Consider the following 18413-nt stretch of genomic DNA (forward strand, 5'->3'; position numbering starts at 1 on the left):
GAAAAGAACGGACTTCTGTGTGTTAGTGACTAAGTTCAGTGCAAGACTTCAGGAAGAGTGTAGTGCAAGTGCTTCAGGAAATCGTTCTTACTGTCAGAGTCCGAGAGGAGGCGGTTATTCATCGAGGTGGCCAGGGACTTGCTGTAAGTAGCCAGAATGTTTCATGTTGTACGTACTATTTTCCATACTATATTTACCAGAATGTTTCATATTGTACTTTTTTCCATACTATACTTACCAGAAAGTGTCATACTGTACTTCTTTCCATACTATACTTACCTCATGCATGTGCAGTAGGAATGTGTTTTTCAGAGTTAGGTTCGGTTCGGTTAGGTTAGGTTCGGTTAGAGTCCATAAGTACCAGAATGTTTATTAATGTATGAACATACTTCTAAACCCACATTTTATGTTTCTTTTGCATTTATTTCAGTCATTTATGTGCCTTATTGGTGTGATTTGGGTGTTAAATAGGTGCTATGCATGTCCGGAGGGAGTTGTATAGGTGTTTCTCTGAGTTAGGGTCCATAAGTACAAGTTCATAAGCTGGGGCCCAATATCCGGACGAAACCAATATCCGAACCTACCGATGGCTCTATTGATCTGGATATTGGAGGGGTTACTGTATATATATATATATATATATATATAATATATCTATATATCTATCTATCTATATATATATATATATATATATGGATGGGGTGTTGAGGGAAGTAGAAACATGAGTAATGGAGAGAGGGATGGCGTTGGTAATGAATGGTGATGGATGGAGTATCTCAAATTTGTTGTATGCTGATGATCCATTGCTACTTGCAAATATCAGACAAGAGCTTGGTCAACTAATACAGAGTTTTGCTGATGTCTGTGAGCGTCATGCCTTGTGAGTAAATGTAGAAGTGTAAAGTGATAGTAATCAAGTGAGAAGGTGACTCCCAGTGTGATGTCACAGTGAATGAAGAGAGACTGGAATTGGTGAGAGAGTTCAAATACCTGGGTTAAGTGATAGAAAAGAGAGGATACTGTGCAAAAGAATGACAAAAGGAAGGGTTGTAGCTGGTGCTATGAAGGCCTTGATAAGAAACAGAGGGATGAGTGTTGCAGCTGTGCGAGGCTTACATGAAGGTGTGTTAGTGCCAACTTTAACATAAGGATGTGAGAATATGCTGTGGCATGAAAATGAAAAGTTAAGAGTGACAGCAGTGGAGATGGGACTGCTGAGGAATGTATGTGGAGTACAGAGAGTGGACAGGACACAAGATAATGTGATTCGTGAAAGATGTGGGGTGAAGAAGTCTGTGGACACCAGAATCGAAGAGAGTGTACTGAGCTGGTATTGTCATGTGAAGAGAATGAGTAACAAGTGAGTGGTGAAAAAGGCATATCTGAGCAAAAATGAAGGAGGAAGGAGGCGAGGTAGGCCAAGGAGAAAGTGGAGGGATATGGTGGATGAGTGTGTGTGGAAGAGAGGAGTGGAAGTCGGTGAGGCTTGGGGACCAACAAGAGATTGACCTGGCTGGATGAATGTTGTGAGAAGAAGTGCAAGAGCTGGGATTTGGCACCCTTTCTTAACGTGACAGTGTTCAGACTGACTATTGAATATGTTCATGCGAAGCTACAGAATGTGGCGAAAGTTTTTGGCGTATCAGATACAGCCACGATTCCAGGGGCTTGAATGATGAGTGAATGGAAGCATGGCCCATTGGAGTGGGTAAACTTGGACTGTCTGGACGTTGCTACTACTCACCCTGCCCTAGGGTGGGAAAGGAGGTCCGGATGATTGATGATTGATGAATGATGATGATGATGACGATGACAACGACGACGACTTCCTTCTTAGTAACAGTTGTTTTAATAAGAATATTGCTCATATTATCATTGTGAATAACTGTTGTTTGAGGGAACAGGCCTAGATTTTCCTTGGTAAAAACTGGTACAAAATAATTATTTATGACAGAACACATTTCACCTTCTTCCATGGTAACGTTACTTGATTCTAAAAGGCCTTATCCTCTCTTCATTTTTCATACGGTACAATTGATAAAAATCCATCATACTTCTTACTGACTGAATAGATACTTGGTATATGACCTGAATAAATCTCCATGACATGAATTACAATCCCCTCACCTATGACCTGAGCTTCCCCAGTGACTTGACTTCTTCACTATAATATCACCTTATATTTTTTGCATTTTTTCTACTGCCAGATTTCACTTTGGGAGTGATCTTTCAGACTCAGTCGATTCATTTTAACACTGGATTATAAAACTATAATATAAATATTTTACATATAAAGTAATTGCTAATGAAACTTGTCTGGACTCACAGCATGGAGTGGAGTGCGTCCACAAGGATCTGGGTATGAGAGGTCTGCCCCAGCTAGCAGATGAGAGGTGAGGCGTTTAGGGTTATCAGCTGCTGCAGCTGCCACCATCACTTCAGCAAGCCGCAGTGGTGATTCACTAAGATGAGCACCGGTCTGGACCAACAACTGGATGATCTAATAAAGAACAGATGTTTATTCCTTTACAATATTTACTCCAATTCAGAGCACAAGGGCATGCAAGCACACATAGACACGTGTCTCTCATACATGGATGCATGCATATATGCACACACAGCACCATCTTACCAGTTAAAGTCATGTATGCAAAAGGAAGATCTAGTCTTAATACAACAGATGACAAATATTCTCTACACGACCCAGAATTGTTCCACAAGTTTTTAATAATAAAATTACTGGACATTTATGAAGGTACAGTATTAATATCATTATTGTTTTCACTTGTATATCTGCTTTCCTTACAGCATGGGTCTTACAGGTTCATCATACAGCACTCATCCACCTTACTCTGTTCTATGCCAGCTCTCTAGTAATATCTCTAGATCTGGGGATTACTCCCTTATCCCCTGTAGTCATTGATTAACCTCTATGTCAATGGCCTGGTACCTCTATACAGTATTTCTACACTTTTTCACCCAGTTTCCTGGCTAATCATCTCTACATGTCTACATTATCTCAATATCCTCCTGTATACAGTCAACTCTCAATTATCCATTGTAATTCTGCCAAGCCTTACGCTGACTTAAGTGAAATGCCGGATATTGCATAGAACACCCCATCAGCTCAACATTCAGCATCCAGCACAATACTGTGTTACTATCCATCTCAACCCTCTACCCTAAAAACTTTCCAATGAGCAAAGGATGAAAGCTAAGTATAAAATGCATACACTATCAGTACAGTACAGTAGTACTGTACAGTGCAATCCCAGTTAACCAGGAAGCTTGCGGAATTTATCTTCCCAGTTACTATTTTTTCTGGACATCTAATAAATACTCTTATACATAGGCTGTATCACATATCCAGGCCCACACAAACAATTCCATTTTAATCATAACATCCCACAGACATAAAACACGATTGCGGTCTTGCAGTAGTGCACAATCAACGCAGTAAGTTCATTTGTTAAACGTTATTTGTTATTTTCTTCATAAAACATGGAAAAATAAACTAAAGAAATAAATCTTGAGCATTTATTGGTGAACTAATGATTAGGAAAGAAGTGTTGTGCTGTAGAATTATCACAACTCCTTTGCTCGCAGTTGTGTGCTGCCACAGGCCGGCAGTTTATTCCTCAAATGCTTTTTAGGATGAATGTATACATCATCTTAGAATACATTTGCAATGGCAGAGATGATAAAATCTAGCTGACAGAAATGAAGGTTTGTTTTGTTGAATAAAATATCTATGCTTAAAGTTTGTAAATACTGTATATACTATACTATCTGCAAACCAAGTGACTGGCAAGTAAGGGATGGAGTACAGCAGTCAGGTAAGGAATAAACTAGTGGACTGCAATCATATACATAACTGTGAGCAAGGGAGTCATGATAATTCTACTGTACAACACTTCTTTCCTAAGAATTAGTTCACCAATAAATGCTCAAGATTTATTTCTTTAGTTTATTTTTCCATGTACTTTGTACGTATTTACCGTATTATCTGCAAAACAGTTGAGTGATGAGTGACGGGAGAAGTGATGGCAGTAGAGTAAGAAATATATTGGTGGGCCACAGCTGTTTATTTAACTGTGAGCAAGGGAGCCGTGATAATTCTACTGTACACAGCACTACTTTCCAAATCACCAACTCACCAACCAATGCTCAAGCTTTACTTCTTAAGTTTTCCCATGTTTTTATGAGTAACAGTTAAGAGAATAGACTTGCCAAGATACTGTAGGATACCGCAAGCTCATTGGTAGTTACAGCTGGTTCGTTAGGTAGAAAACTGTATGGGTATCACACACTTTCCGCTCATGAAGAGCACGTCTTTTTTTAATGGATTTATTTGTCTTGTTTTTCTTGACCCCCTGTCCTAAAAACTTTCCTATGGGTAAAAGATGAAAATGAAACATAAAATACAATACAGTACTGATAAAGTACAGTAACACAGTACATAGTGTACTATTTACTCATCTAGTGCTGGCATAAATGGAGGATAGAGGTGTACACCATGCTGTATAGTTCAGTGCACTTAATCCTGTGTGTCTAGTGGCAGTTATTACATGTACAGTACAGCAATTTCAGAATCACAATAGAGCACTAGGAAACGAAGCACTGAGAGGCCACAACTTTGCTACATCAACAAGCATGGCATGGGAGCCACAGAGTAAGTTTTTGCATTAGAGTTTTGGCACTGCATGGTCACAAGAGCAGAGTGCATAGATATGTCTTCACTGAACGAGATCCAGGAGAGACTGAGAGAGTGAAAGTAGGCTCAGCGCACCAGGAGCTGCTCCCGCAATGAACTTTGATGTTGCGGACACTTTCATTGGCTGCTGTGTTGCAGAGTTTTCCCAGGTACCATATGACTACCACATACGAGCCAGCTAACACGCTTCACATCTTGATACTCCACAGAACCACCGGTTACTGTACGTCCCATTTTGGCACCGGATTTTACATAATTTTGCTAGATATTGCTTTAATAGAGCCTAGCCAAGAACACGTGATATTGCACTGGGCCAGAAGGTGCGATGATGGATGATTAAGACTTTACTGCACCTTCTTTCACGTGCTTTCCTGTCCCAGCCACACTCTTAGTTTTGGATACCCTATCATACAGTCCTACTGCCCATACCCACTGGATCATTTTCATGTCATTTCATTCCAGTCTCACTACCCCTGTATATCCTTGTCTTTTACATCCCATGTTTCACAGCCATTGTATAATGTAGATAACTAATATTTGCAATTATATGTAAATGAAGGAACACAAACAGCTCACCTTCATAAACAGACCTGTGAGCATTCAAAGACAAAGTAAATACATTTTTTTGCTTAGAGTAATCCCTCCAAGATCCGATGTAATAGAGCCAAAGGCATGTCCAGGACTTGGTTTTGTCTGGGACTTGGGAAAAATGCCCTGGACAGGTACTTATAGACCCCAACCCAACCTAACTTTGAAAGCCACCTAACTCCCTACCGGACATGCACAGCACCTATTTAAGACCTCATGCACACAAATAAGAGACAGAAACCATGAAATAAATGAAAAGGAACCAGAGAATGAGAAATCAGAAATGAGTATGGAAAATATTTAGCAGTGTACAGGGTACTTACAACATGTACACGGCAGTCACGAAGATTAACCCACCTCCTCTATGGCTCTGACAGTGGTGAAGGTGCACTTGAAGCAAGTACAGTAATCTAGTGTTGCGCTGCACTTAATCCTTTGCACTGTGAATTATAATTGCTTAACACTGCACATTCCGTTCTTACATGTGCCATGCCAGGTGCAACATGCCAGTGTTGCACTCTGCACTTAATCCTTTGCACTCAGAATTCTAATTTCTTAACACTGCATAACACCGTAAATTCCCATGTGGTCCAGTCACGAGTATTGCTGTTTATTCACTGTTTATTCACAAAAATTAGCACGTGAGCAGCCATGGCAATGGGCGTGCAGTCACGACGGTAGGTAGGCGGGAACTGGGAAGAATGCAGGGGCGCTCTAGCAGACGTCGAAAGAACTGTGCGCCAAAACACAGTTGTTCATCACTGCATGGCAAATTTAAAGTAGGGATGAACACATATCAGCTTTTTTTTTTTTTTTTTTTTTTTTTTAAAGGCCAATTTTGGTGCCCAAGGATCCGAGCCCAAAATGTACGGGACTTGGGGTGTCCAGGACCTGGGCATCCAGGTCTTAAGGGGATTACTGTGCTATGAAATGAAAACTTCACTGTTTCAGTTCATAGTAAATTAGCTGTAATTAATGATTTACGATGAAAAATTTTATGTACTTTAACTAAAGTCTTTATTGTTCAGATGTAAGCAATAACTACAGCTGTATGGCAGAGCTCCATAAACTTCAGAATATAAACCATATACCAAGTAATAAGGCCATGTTGCTTCCTTTCAGTTTATCTGTACCTTCTTCAGTAAATGAAGTTACAGCCTGCTCATTTATTTTTTTTTTTAACTGTGACAGTCCAATAAAGCAGCCTTAGCAGTTATTACACTGCTTTTCTTTGCTACGTAAATATAAGAACATGTGATGGTAGAGGCAGCAGTGGTTTCAGTCCTGCAGTTTACCAGCAGCCCTTCTGTGATAACAGGGGATGGGTAGTTTCAATCATGAAGTTCCAGCGATCCACCACCCTGATTAGCCACTTGTTAAAGTAAACAAGTCTTGACTCCATGACTTCTAAGTTCCTTCAAGCCAAATGGCATTCTTTTGAACTGATAATTGTTTTTCTAACCACAAAGTTAATGTACTTCTGAAACCTGAGGTGAATGGCAACCTCCTAAAAGACATCCTTAGGATGATGGTGGCTAGGCTTACCCTTCCTTAGGCCTGATTCCTAATGCTGGAAAGCCATGATCATGCAGAACTCTGGGCACTGAAACAGAGTTTTGGATAGGGTTTGGAAAAAGTCAGAAGTGTCCTAAACACCTGATTCCCCAATGTACCAAGAAAAGTCCATACAAGGTTGGTTTGAAGCATGTGTTTCCAAAGAAGTACTGAAAAAATGGCATGCATCCTGGGACTGTTTTCAAGCACTTTTCCTCAACTTGGGTGTCACACACACACACACACACACACACACACACACACATGAGAGACTTTTTGAGAGACAGACAAATGAGGACAGTAATAAAGGAAAAGATGTCTGGATGGAGGGAAGTAACAAGTGGAGTCCCTCAAGGCTCAGTGTTGGCACCAGTAATGTTCCTGATTTACGTAAATGATATGGTAGATGGAGTGAACAGTTATGCAAGTCTGTTTGTTGATGATGTAAAGATCTTGAGGAAGATAGAGGTTGAGGAGGATTGTAAAATACTGCAGGAGGATTTGGATAGGATACCCAATTGGAGCCAGACATGGGAAATGAAATTTAATGTAAAGAAGTGTAAAATAATGGAAATGGGTAAAAGTACCAGGAGACCATCACTGAATTATTTTTTGGGTAACGAATTAATCACAAAAAGGAGAGAAGAGAAAGATTTGGGAGTGCTGGTCCAAGATAGTTTGTCACCAGAAAAGCACATTAACAAGATAGTTGGAGAGACTTATAAACTCTTGACTAACATAAGAGTAGCATTTCATTATATGGATGAGGAAATGATGAAAAAATTGATAGTGGCCATGATCCGCCCCAGGTTAGAATATGCAGCGGTAGTGTGGTCCCCACACAAAAAGAAAGATATAAACAAGATTGAAAGAATACAAAGAACAGCAACCAAGATGGTCCCCAGTCTGACAGACCTGTCATACAGAGAGAGGCTGGAAAAACTGGATTTGCCTTCGTTAGAGGAAAGGAGAAAGAGGGGAGACATGATTGCAGTGTTCAGGACCATGGTGGGAGTAGATAAAATTGACAAAGAAGATCTGTTTGTATGGGATAAGAGAGCAACAAGAGGACACGGAATGAAATTGAAAAAGTCAAGCTGCTTGAAGGATATCAAGAAATATAGCTTTCCTTACAGAAGTATAGACTTATGGAATAGCCTGGACAAAGAAATCGTCCAGTCTAAAAACTTAAACGAGTTTAAAGCTAAATTCGACTTATTGAGAAACAGCGATGGAAACCCACGAGCATAGTACATTCCGTGTATAGCACAATTGGGTATATTAGGTAAATACTTAAATATTTGGAACGACTTAGACAAAGAGATGGTGCATGAGAAAAACATTCATGTGTGTAAAGGTAGACTTGATAAATGTGGATATGGAGACAGGACAACACGAGCATTGCTCAATTCCTGTATACTATAAACAGGTAAATACAAATAGGTAAATACATGAGGAGGATTGTAAAATACTGCAGGAGGATTTGGATAGGATACACAATTGAAGCTGGACATGGGAAATGAAATTTAATGTAAAGAAATGTAAAATATTGGAAATGGGTAAAAGTACCAGGAGGCCATCACTGAATTATTTATTGGGTAATGAATTAATCACAAAAAGGAGAGAAGAGAAAGATTTGGGAGTGCTGGTCCAAGATAGTTTGTCACCAGAAAAGCACATTAACAAGATAGTTGGAGAGACTTATAAACTCTTGACTAACATAAGAGTAGTATTTCATTATATGGATGAGGAGATGATGAAAAAATTGATAGTGGCAATGATCCGCCCCAGGTTAGAATATGCAGCGGTAGTGTGGTCCCCACACAAAAAGAAAGATATAAACATGATTGAGAGAATACAAAGAACAGCAACCATGATGGTCCCCAGTCTGACAGACCTGTCATACAGAGAGAAGCTGGAAAAACTGGATTTGCCTTCCTTAGAGGAAAGGAGAAAGAGGGGAGACATGATTGCAGTGTTCAGGACCATGGTGGGAATAGATAAAATTGACAAAGAAGATCTGTTTGTATGGGATAAGAGAGCAACAAGAGGACACAGAATGAAACTGAAAAAGTCAAGCTGCTTGAAGGATATCAAGAAATATAGCTTTCCTTACAGAAGTATAGACTTATGGAATAGCCTGGACAAAGAGTTCGACAATAGGTTTTGACAGTATGGATATCTGTGATGCTGTGTTCAATAACGCTGAACATTGAAAACGATACTCCCAAGACAGTTAGAAATAGATCAGAATATTTGGTGGGTAAGGGGGCATACTTGAGGAGAGGTTGGTCAGTGGGACGGGGTATTAGGAGAGGAAGGAAATGTTGCAGGAATAGAGAGGGTGGGAGGGCTTGACCACCCTGCTTGGCGGCAAGGTGTGTGTGAACGTGGACTGTTGTGGGGAAGGAGTGAGTGAGGAGGTGTGCAGGTGGGAGTAGTAGGGTCATCACCAACATATGTGATGTTTGGTGTTGGTATGGGAAATACTGCTCCCTCTGGATGAACAGAATGTGAGTGTAAACACACGATTAAATAGTATAATACGTATGGGGCTAAGGAGGGCCTGAATGTTTAATACTGTACTTGTATGGAAGCTAACGTATGAATGTTTTAAACAGAATATAAAAACGATGATCAGTGTTTGTGGATGTTGTGTCACAACTCTCCAGACTAATGAAATAGCACCTCGAAGAAAACTACATCATCTGTGGACTGAACATCCGTAACACCGTTATTCCAATTATTTTAATACAATGCATTCATTATGCAAATACGGTATTTCATTACTTCCGCATGATCCATCAGTATGATAACTGCACAACTTTTTCGCACAATAAGCCAGTAGCTGTCTAACACTCAAAGTATCTATAATCATATGCAACAGGACATCTATTTATACCATGGTTAGCGAATATAATGACTGTTTTTCCTCACAATAAAACAGACAGGACAATGCACAATATGGCATGACCGTTGTCACATGCTTAATCATAAATCATTTTCGGCCACCCTGGTTCAGCCACAAAAATGTTACAGCAGTTGAAATGCACACTCACTAGACTCAGATGAACCACGTTTTGAGACACCGGACATAACACCTTCCAACATTTATGCTCGACTACAGTTGTTCACCACATCATATGATGAATATTAAGACTCCCATCATTCATCCATTACACGTTATTACATACGGAGTTACAGATCACCTCAGAACATCTGTATAATCACACCCTTCATCTTTCTAAACGACACACGACAAAGTTTCGATACATGCGCCCCCACCACCTGTCCCCTCTCCCCTCCGTTCCACCTCGCCTCACAGTCATCTTCTGTCAGAGATACAATGGGAACATATGGCATTATGATTTGTTTTTCTCTTTACCTTCCATTATACTTCGTGGCAAACACTTGTATCTGCAAACAGAATAGGACTTGATAGAACATTGTTTCTGTGGGTACTAGATACTGTAGCGGAGGGGAAGCTCTCCTGGTCTGCCCATTCACTTACTATTACTACGATGTAAACAAACACAGTGGTGCCACATTTCACCAAATACACCTCTCGCTGTACTCGTTAGAAATGGAGGTAACTGTGCCAGCACTGAGCCCTGTGGAACTCCACTAGTCACTTCCCTCCATGATGAGTAATTTCCCCTTAGGACTGTTTTCATTTCCCTTTTTCTTAGAGAATCATGCATCCAACAGTACAGTTTGCCTTGGATTCCTCCTTCCTGGTACAGTTTCCATAAAAGTCATTGTTGCAGTGCTCTGTCAAATGCTTCCTTGAAATCTAGACATATACTGTCCACCCATCATTCTCTTTCCTGTAATGTTTCTGCTGCTCAATCATAAAAGCTCAACAGATTGATAACACATGATTTTCCCTTTCTGAAACCAAACTGTCTTTCTGTTATCATACTGTGTTCTTATAGATGATTTAACCAAACTTTTCTTATCAGCTTTTCTAATATCTTGCTTCCAACACTTGATAGAGAGACTGGTCGCTAGTTGAGTGATTTTGTCTATTCCCTTTCTTGAATAAGAGAACAATGTTTGCTTTCTTCCAAATATCAGGTAGTTTACCTTGACCAAAGGATTCCTTGGATAATAAAGATAATGGTCTACTTAACTCCTCTGCACATTCATGTAGCACCCAACAAGAAATTTCATGAGGACCATTTGCTTTTCCTTTGTCTAATTTACTTAACTCCTCCTGTATTTCTTTTTCTGATATTTGTATATCTGGTAATATGTGTGGGCATGCATATTCCATATTATCCCTCTCAAAATTATTTTCTTCTGTAAAAACTGATTGGAAATTCATATTTAGTGCTTCACAAATATCCTTCTCTTGTGTATAGGTGATCCCCTCATCTGTAATGGATTGTATTTTACCTTTTACTTTGGTTTTGCTTCGGATGTAGCTTTTATTTATGATGTCTTCCTCAAACTGTGTTTGGGCTTCTCTCCTAATTCTTGTATGCATGCATGTGTGTGTGTGTGTGTGTGTGTGTGTGTGTGTGTTCTTACCTAATTGTATCTTTACAGGAATGAGTCAAGCTCGTACTGTCCCGTGTCATAAACCATATTTATCGTACATTTCTTTAAATTTGTGAATTGTTTTGGCACACACTATTTCATTCGGTAGTGCATTCCATTGATCAATTGCTCTGTTTGGGAAACTGAATTTCCTTACGTCTTTATCACCTCTCTTCTTATGCAGTTTTTTGCAGTGTCCTCTTGCTGATGCTTCTCCATATGTTAAGTAATCATTTATGTCTATTTTCTCCTTCCCTGATATGCACTTATATAGCATTATCATGTCACCTCTTTTCCTTCTCTCCTGTAGTGTTGGTAGATTCAGTTTATTTAGTCTTTCTTCGTAGCTTAGGTCCCTTAAGCTTGGTATCCATCTTGTAGCGGCCCTTTGAACTTTTTCAATCTTGTCTATATGCTTTTTGAGATGAGGACTCCAGACTACTGATGCATATTCCAGGGTTGGTCTAATGAATGATGTTATTATCCTTCTTAGCATGTCTTCATTTATGTATGTGAATGCTATTCTCATATTTGCAAGCAGTGTATACATGTTCTGTACCTTCTTGCTGATGTGGTCAGCCGGAGATAGTCTGTTATTAATAATCACACCTAGGTCTTTCTCTCTTTCTGATGTGTATTGGGTTTTATTTCCTAACTTATAATCCCAATCAGGTCTTTTTCCACTTTTACCAAACTTGATTACATGACACTTGTCCACATTGAATTCCATTTGCCATGTACTACTCCATTCATGAAGATTATTTAATTCTTCTTGTAGCTCCCTACAAGAGTCTGTGCTAGTAATTCTCCTTTGTATTTTTGCATCATCTGCAAACATATTCACATAGCTCTCATTTCCAGTGTTACAGTTTATATCATTTATATACACTAAAAACATGATTGGTCCCAGCACTGAACCCTGTGGTACTCCACTAATCACTTCTTTCCATGATGAGTAGTTTCCTCTTAGTACTGTCCTCATTTCTCTTTTTATGAGAAAGTCTTGCATCCAACAAAACAGCTTGCCTCGAATTCCTCCTTGATGGTACAGTTTCCATAAAAGTCTTTGGTGTGGTACTGTGTCAAAAGCTTTCTTGAAATCTAAATAGATACTGTCCACCCATCCTTCCCTTTCCTGTATTGTGTTTGTTACTCTGTCATAGTAGCTCAACAGATTAGTAACACATGACTTTCCTTTTCTGAAACCAAACTGTCTTTCTGTTATCATACTGTGTTCTTCTAGATGATTTACCCAAGCTTTTCTTATAAGCTTTTCTAATACCTTGCTTACAACACTGGTCAGTGATACTGGTCGGTAGTTGAGTGGATTTTGTCTATTTCCCTCCTTGAATAAGGGGACAATATTTGCTTTTTTCCAAATATCAGGTAGTTTACCTTGACTCAAGGAGTTCATGAAAATTAAAAATAATGGTTTACTCAACTCCTTTGCACATTCTCGTAATATCCAACATGAAATTTCATCAGGCCCACTTGCTTTTCCTCTGTCTAATCTACTTAACTCCTCCTGTATTACTTTTTCTGCTATTTGTATATCTGGTAGTATGTGTGGACATGCGTGTTCCACATAGTCCCTCTCAAAATTTTTTTCTTCTGTAAAAACTAATTGGAAATTCTTATTTAGTGCTTCACAAATATCTTTCTCTTGTGTATAAGTGATTCCCTCATCCGTAATGGATTGTATTATATCTTTTACTTTGGTTTTGCTTCTGATATAGCTGTAAAACAGCTTTGGTTGATCACTACTTTTATTTATTATATCCTCCTCAAACTGTTTTTGGGCTTCCCTCCTTATTCTTGTATAGTCGTTTCTTGCCTGTTTGTAATTATTATACGCCCTTTCACTATTGTGTCTTCTGTATCTATTCCACAACAAATCTCTTCTTTCTTTTGATTTTTTACATTCTGTATTGAAACATTTCTGTATTTTCTTATCTGCTTCTTTGTGCTGTGGGATGTACTTCTGGACTCCTATTTCATAAAATTCACAGAATTTTTTATATACAGCATTTAAATCTTGTCCTCTAAGCTCATTTTCCCAATCAACTTCTAAGAAATACTTCTTTAGGTCTTGATAATTTCCCTTTTTATAGTTTACTGTCAGTTTCAGAGGCCATGTCGCATCGTTTTTTGAGAATAACGTACTAAGTAACAGTTGGATCAGTATGATATTTGGCAACAGTGTGTTTCATACCCTGCAGTAATTTTTGGCAGCATAGTGGAGTACGTAAATGAAATAATTAAGGCAATTGTCCTTGAGAAATGAGGCTGAATGTCAAAATAAAGGACAGGGATATGAACGATACTATGGAAACGTAGTACCTGCCACGTGAGTGACGTCAGTAGACAGGCTCCTCCCACCACTCACACGGGACACTCCCACCCCTACCATCTCCCTCCTTCCCTCCCTCCCTCTCTTCGAAACCATGGTCGAAACTTCAATCATCAGCACATGCTTTATAGCCTATATAATATTATGTAATTGACGCATCCAATATGTGTTACTATAGTTGGTATATTTGTATTGATAGTGACACATAACAGAGTGAAAGTAGGGTAGAATGGGGCTGATAATCCCCGGCATGACAGAAGAGCATTGGTTCGGTAGAAGTGAGGAGTGGTGTAGTTTTGTGGTGGAATGATACACCATGTATATAAGGTGTTATGTGGTCCTCGTCAGTCATGGGTTCTATTTTGTAACTGCTATCGATTATAGCTCATAACTGTCGTATAATGTTTGATTTAAGCAGTATCGTAATCAAGTATTATCATGAAGCACCCAATATCATGATTACGTCCCAGTATACACCGATGCTGAATCGGTTACTCAGCGTAGGCTTATTGTTATCTTTATGGCATATTGTGGACAGATTTCAGTAATACATCATTGTAAATGAAATGAAGCATATATGTAACGGGTGGACAAAAGAAACAATATCAATACATAAGTATTTTACTCCTCCTCACTATCCAGGAACAAGTTCCACACGGTGACACATCACCCCTGACTTCGACTCTCCTATCATGCCGGGCATTATCAGCCCCATTCTACCCTACTTTCGCTCTGTTATGTGTCACTATCAATACAAATATACCAACTATAGTAACATATTGGATGCGTCAATTACATAATATTATATAGGCTATAAAGCATGTGCCGATGATTGAAGTTTCGACCATGGTTTCGAAGAGAGGGAGGGAGGGAAGGAGGGAGATGGTAGGGGTGGGAGTGTTCCGTGTGGGTGGTAGGAGGAGCCTGTCTACTGACATCACTCACGTGGCAGGTACTACGTTTCCATAGTATCGTTCGTATCCCTGTCCTTTATTTTGACATTCACCCTCATTTCTCAAGGACAATTGCCTTAATTATTTCATTTACGTACTCCACTATGCTGCCAAAAATTACCACAGGGTATGAAACACACTGTGGCCAAATATCATACTGATGCAACTGTTACTTACAACGTTATTCTCAAAAAACGATGCAACATGGCCTCTGAAACCGACAGTAGGCTCTTTTTGTAACTGTCATTGCTGTTTACTATGTCATATGCTAGCCTGAAGTTATAATTTAGTACTGCATGATCGCTTTTGCCGAGTGAAGGGTGATATATTAAACTGTCAATATCATTTTCTTCCCTAGTAAATATTAGATCTAGCACTGAAGGTACATCAAGTCCTCTTTTTCTGGTGGTTTCCCTCACATGTTGCATTAGGAAAAACTCTTGTACTAAATCCAGGAGCTTTTGGTCCCAACAGCTTTCTTGGCTAATTATATCTAGAGTATTCCAATTTATATTTGTATTGAAATCCCCAGTTAGTATAATTCTTTCCGATTTCTCTTCCATTTTATGTAGTAATGATCTTATACAATGAATTGTACTCTCTGCCAGGTCCTCATATTCGTCTCTTTCCCATGTGTTTGATCTGGGTGGCATGTACAAATTGGCTACAATTACTTTACCTTCAGATGTGTTGATCTCTACTGCAATCAGTTCTACTTGTGGTGGTATATCTAGGTTTATTTCCTTGACTTTTAGATTTTTCTTAGTTAATATTATAATTCCTCCTCCTTTTTTTAAATTTCTGTCTCTTCTCCATATATTGTATTCCTCTATGTTTAGTATGTCACTGGATATCCTTGGTGTTAATTTTGTTTCAGTTAGGCATATTATTTGAGGTTCATTTTCTCTGACATAATCATTCATCTCTAGTAATTTAGATACCATTCCATCCACATTTGAGTACATCAACTTTATCATTTTGTTTATATACTTGTCATGACATGGTTCTACTACCTTCCTCCTTTTCTTCCATCCTGTTTGTGTACCACTTTCGTACCTGCAATCCTATTACTTTGTAAAAAAAATTCTTCTTCTCCTCTTCTGATCTTCCCTCATTTTTTGTTTTTGCTTCCTCCCTTTTCTCTTTCAGTAATTCCAGTTCCTCTTGTGTTAGGCATCTTTTTATCCATACATTTTTGAACTCCTCTTTTTCCATAAGATTCTTTGCATTTTTTAGTATCTCTTCCACAGTGTTTACACTCTGGAAAGTCACCTTTAGAGGTCTTGTCTTGCTTTTCTCGTATTTCCCTAACCTTTTGTGTTCCTCTATGTCTTTACTACAGATTTCCTCTGATACTTCTTTCAGTGTGTGTGTGTGTGTGTGTGTGTGTGTGTACTAAGCTCAATATTTTTTTTTTTATGCGAGGAAGAAGGAACCAAAGGCCATGAGCCCGCAATAACAGTTCCCTCCAAATGAAAAACAAAATACAATAGAGAGCCAAATTCAAGATCCGATCATTTCGAGATGCCTGGACACACTGGGTTTGAAAGACTGGAGATCATAGGCAGCAGGAAATACAGACAGAGGGAGACAGTTCCAGAGTTGACCTGTTGCATAAATGAAAGACTGGGAGTAACAGTTAACTCTTGCATTAGAGAGCTGGACAGAAAAGGGATGAGAGTTTGCTGCTAGAAGGGTGCTACGCGCCCGTCGTAGAGGTGGAGGAGTGCATGCAGACAGTTCAGAGGAGCAGTGACCATTAAAGTAGCGATAGAAAAGAGATAAAGATGCAACAGTGCGGCAAAGAGACAGAGGTTGAAGGGAGTCAGTAAGAGGAGGAGAGTTAATGAGACGAAAAACCTCTGACTCCACCCTATAGAGAATAGCTGTATGTGGGGAGCCTCCCCACACATGAGAACTGTACTCCACATAGGGGCAGATAAAACCCCTGTATAGAGTCAACAATTGTGCAGGGGTAAAGAAAGAACTGTACCAGCCAAAAAAAAAGATCTCTTTAAAAAAAAGAAAAAAAATCTACTGAATACGAAAAACTCTTTGACTATCTTATAAGATGGAACACATCAATTTTTCCCTTCTCTAAAATCTCCATTCTAGGTGATTTCAATATTCACCACCACCTTTCCTTCTCTCCTTTCACTGATCTGCCTGGTGAACTTGCCTACAACTTCTCTCTCCTCTACTGGATAGAAGTATGTGAAGCTACAGTATGTGCCGAAACCTTTTGGGATATCACATGAAGCCAGGATTTTGTAAGGCTGAACGATAAGTGAATGGAAATGTGGCCCATTGAATTGGGCAAACTTTGGCTATCTGAATGCTGCTACTCCTCACCTCACCCTAGGCTGTGAAAGGAGGTCCAGATGTTGATGATGATGATTAAACCTTACATTTACTTAAGGACTGGGGCAGCCAATAGGCAAAAAGTGATACACAAGAACAGAGAACAGCTAGGAAATAAAAAGTGGTGGGAATATGTGGCAACCAGCTGAAAGAATGGCACTCCTGGACAAGGGGAACAAAGGAGAGGGTTTTACATGAAGCTCGGCTAAAATGAACAAAGGAGACAATGATGAGCTTAAAAGGACATCACAGCACGAAGGCATAATACAAGTAAACTGGAGACCAAGAAGCAATGCACACCTTACACTGCTCCTGGATTTTGGAATAATTCTTCCCACCACCATTTATAATTCCTGGATGCTGATGTCAGTGGCTCAAAACCTCTTTAATGGCGTCTCTGAAGAGAGAGTTTAGAGTGATTATAACTTGCCATATTCAGCTATTCAAAGAGAGGCAATTGTGTGCAAAGTTTGCTGTGAACATCATGTTCTTGAACAGCACCTACTACAGTAGTATCTCATATTCCACTAACTTTTGTCTGTCTCATTACTGAGACCAACCCTACTGCTGCTGTTTGTTGCTGACATACCTGGTGGTGATCATTCTCAACAGCAAGAGAGAGAGGTGTGCGTCCCAGTTTGTCACGAATATGCACTGACGCTCCATGTTCAAGAAGCCATATCACAACTTCCACCAAACCCTCTCCTGCAGCTATATGTAGGGCTGTCCAATCAGAGGCATCCTTACGGTTGATCTCTAAACCCTGTAGTGAAGTTACTTTGGTTAGAGTTTACAATGCAGTAACACACAAATTTACACTTGAAATGAAGGTGACAGTAATGGGCAGGGAGCCTGGTATTAGGGATCTCTCTCTCTCTCTCTCTCTCTCTCACACACACATTACATGGAAGAAAAAGGAGGAAGGTAGTAGAACCATGTCATGACAAGTATATAAACAAAATGATAAAGTTAATGTACTCAAATGTGGATGGAATGGTATCTAAATTACTAGAGATGAATGATTATGTCAGAGAAAATGAACCACAAATAATATGCCTAACTGAAACAAAATTAACACCAAGGATATCCAATGACATACTAAACATAGAGGAATACAATATATGGGGAAGAGACAGAAATGTAAAAAAAGGAGGAGGAATTATAATATTAACTAAGAAAAATCTAAAAGTCAAGGAAATAAACCTAGATATACCACCACAAGTAGAACTGATTGCAGTAGAGATCAACACATCTGAAGGTAAAGTAATTGTAGCCAATTTGTACATGCCACCCAGATCAAACACATGGGAAAGAGACGAATATGAGGACCTGGCAGAGAGTACAATTCAAA

The 18413-nt window shown here is 39.3% G+C and overlaps 1 protein-coding gene across 1 annotated transcript in view; it reads right to left on the reverse strand.

Annotated features, from left to right (window-relative positions):
- Positions 1 to 18413, reverse strand: part of LOC145399057 (L-asparaginase-like) — a 484302-nt gene that overhangs the window by 47153 nt on the left and 418736 nt on the right. Inside the window, 2 exon segments of the mRNA XM_080271799.1 lie at positions 2327 to 2500; positions 17652 to 17825. Of these exon segments, the coding sequence (XP_080127925.1) occupies positions 2327 to 2500; positions 17652 to 17825 (348 nt within the window).

This window comes from Coenobita brevimanus, chromosome 47 (genome assembly GCF_032717465.1).
Source record: "Coenobita brevimanus isolate Jiangsu-jjx chromosome 47, ASM3271746v2, whole genome shotgun sequence".
Classification (NCBI taxonomy): domain Eukaryota; kingdom Metazoa; phylum Arthropoda; class Malacostraca; order Decapoda; family Coenobitidae; genus Coenobita; species Coenobita brevimanus.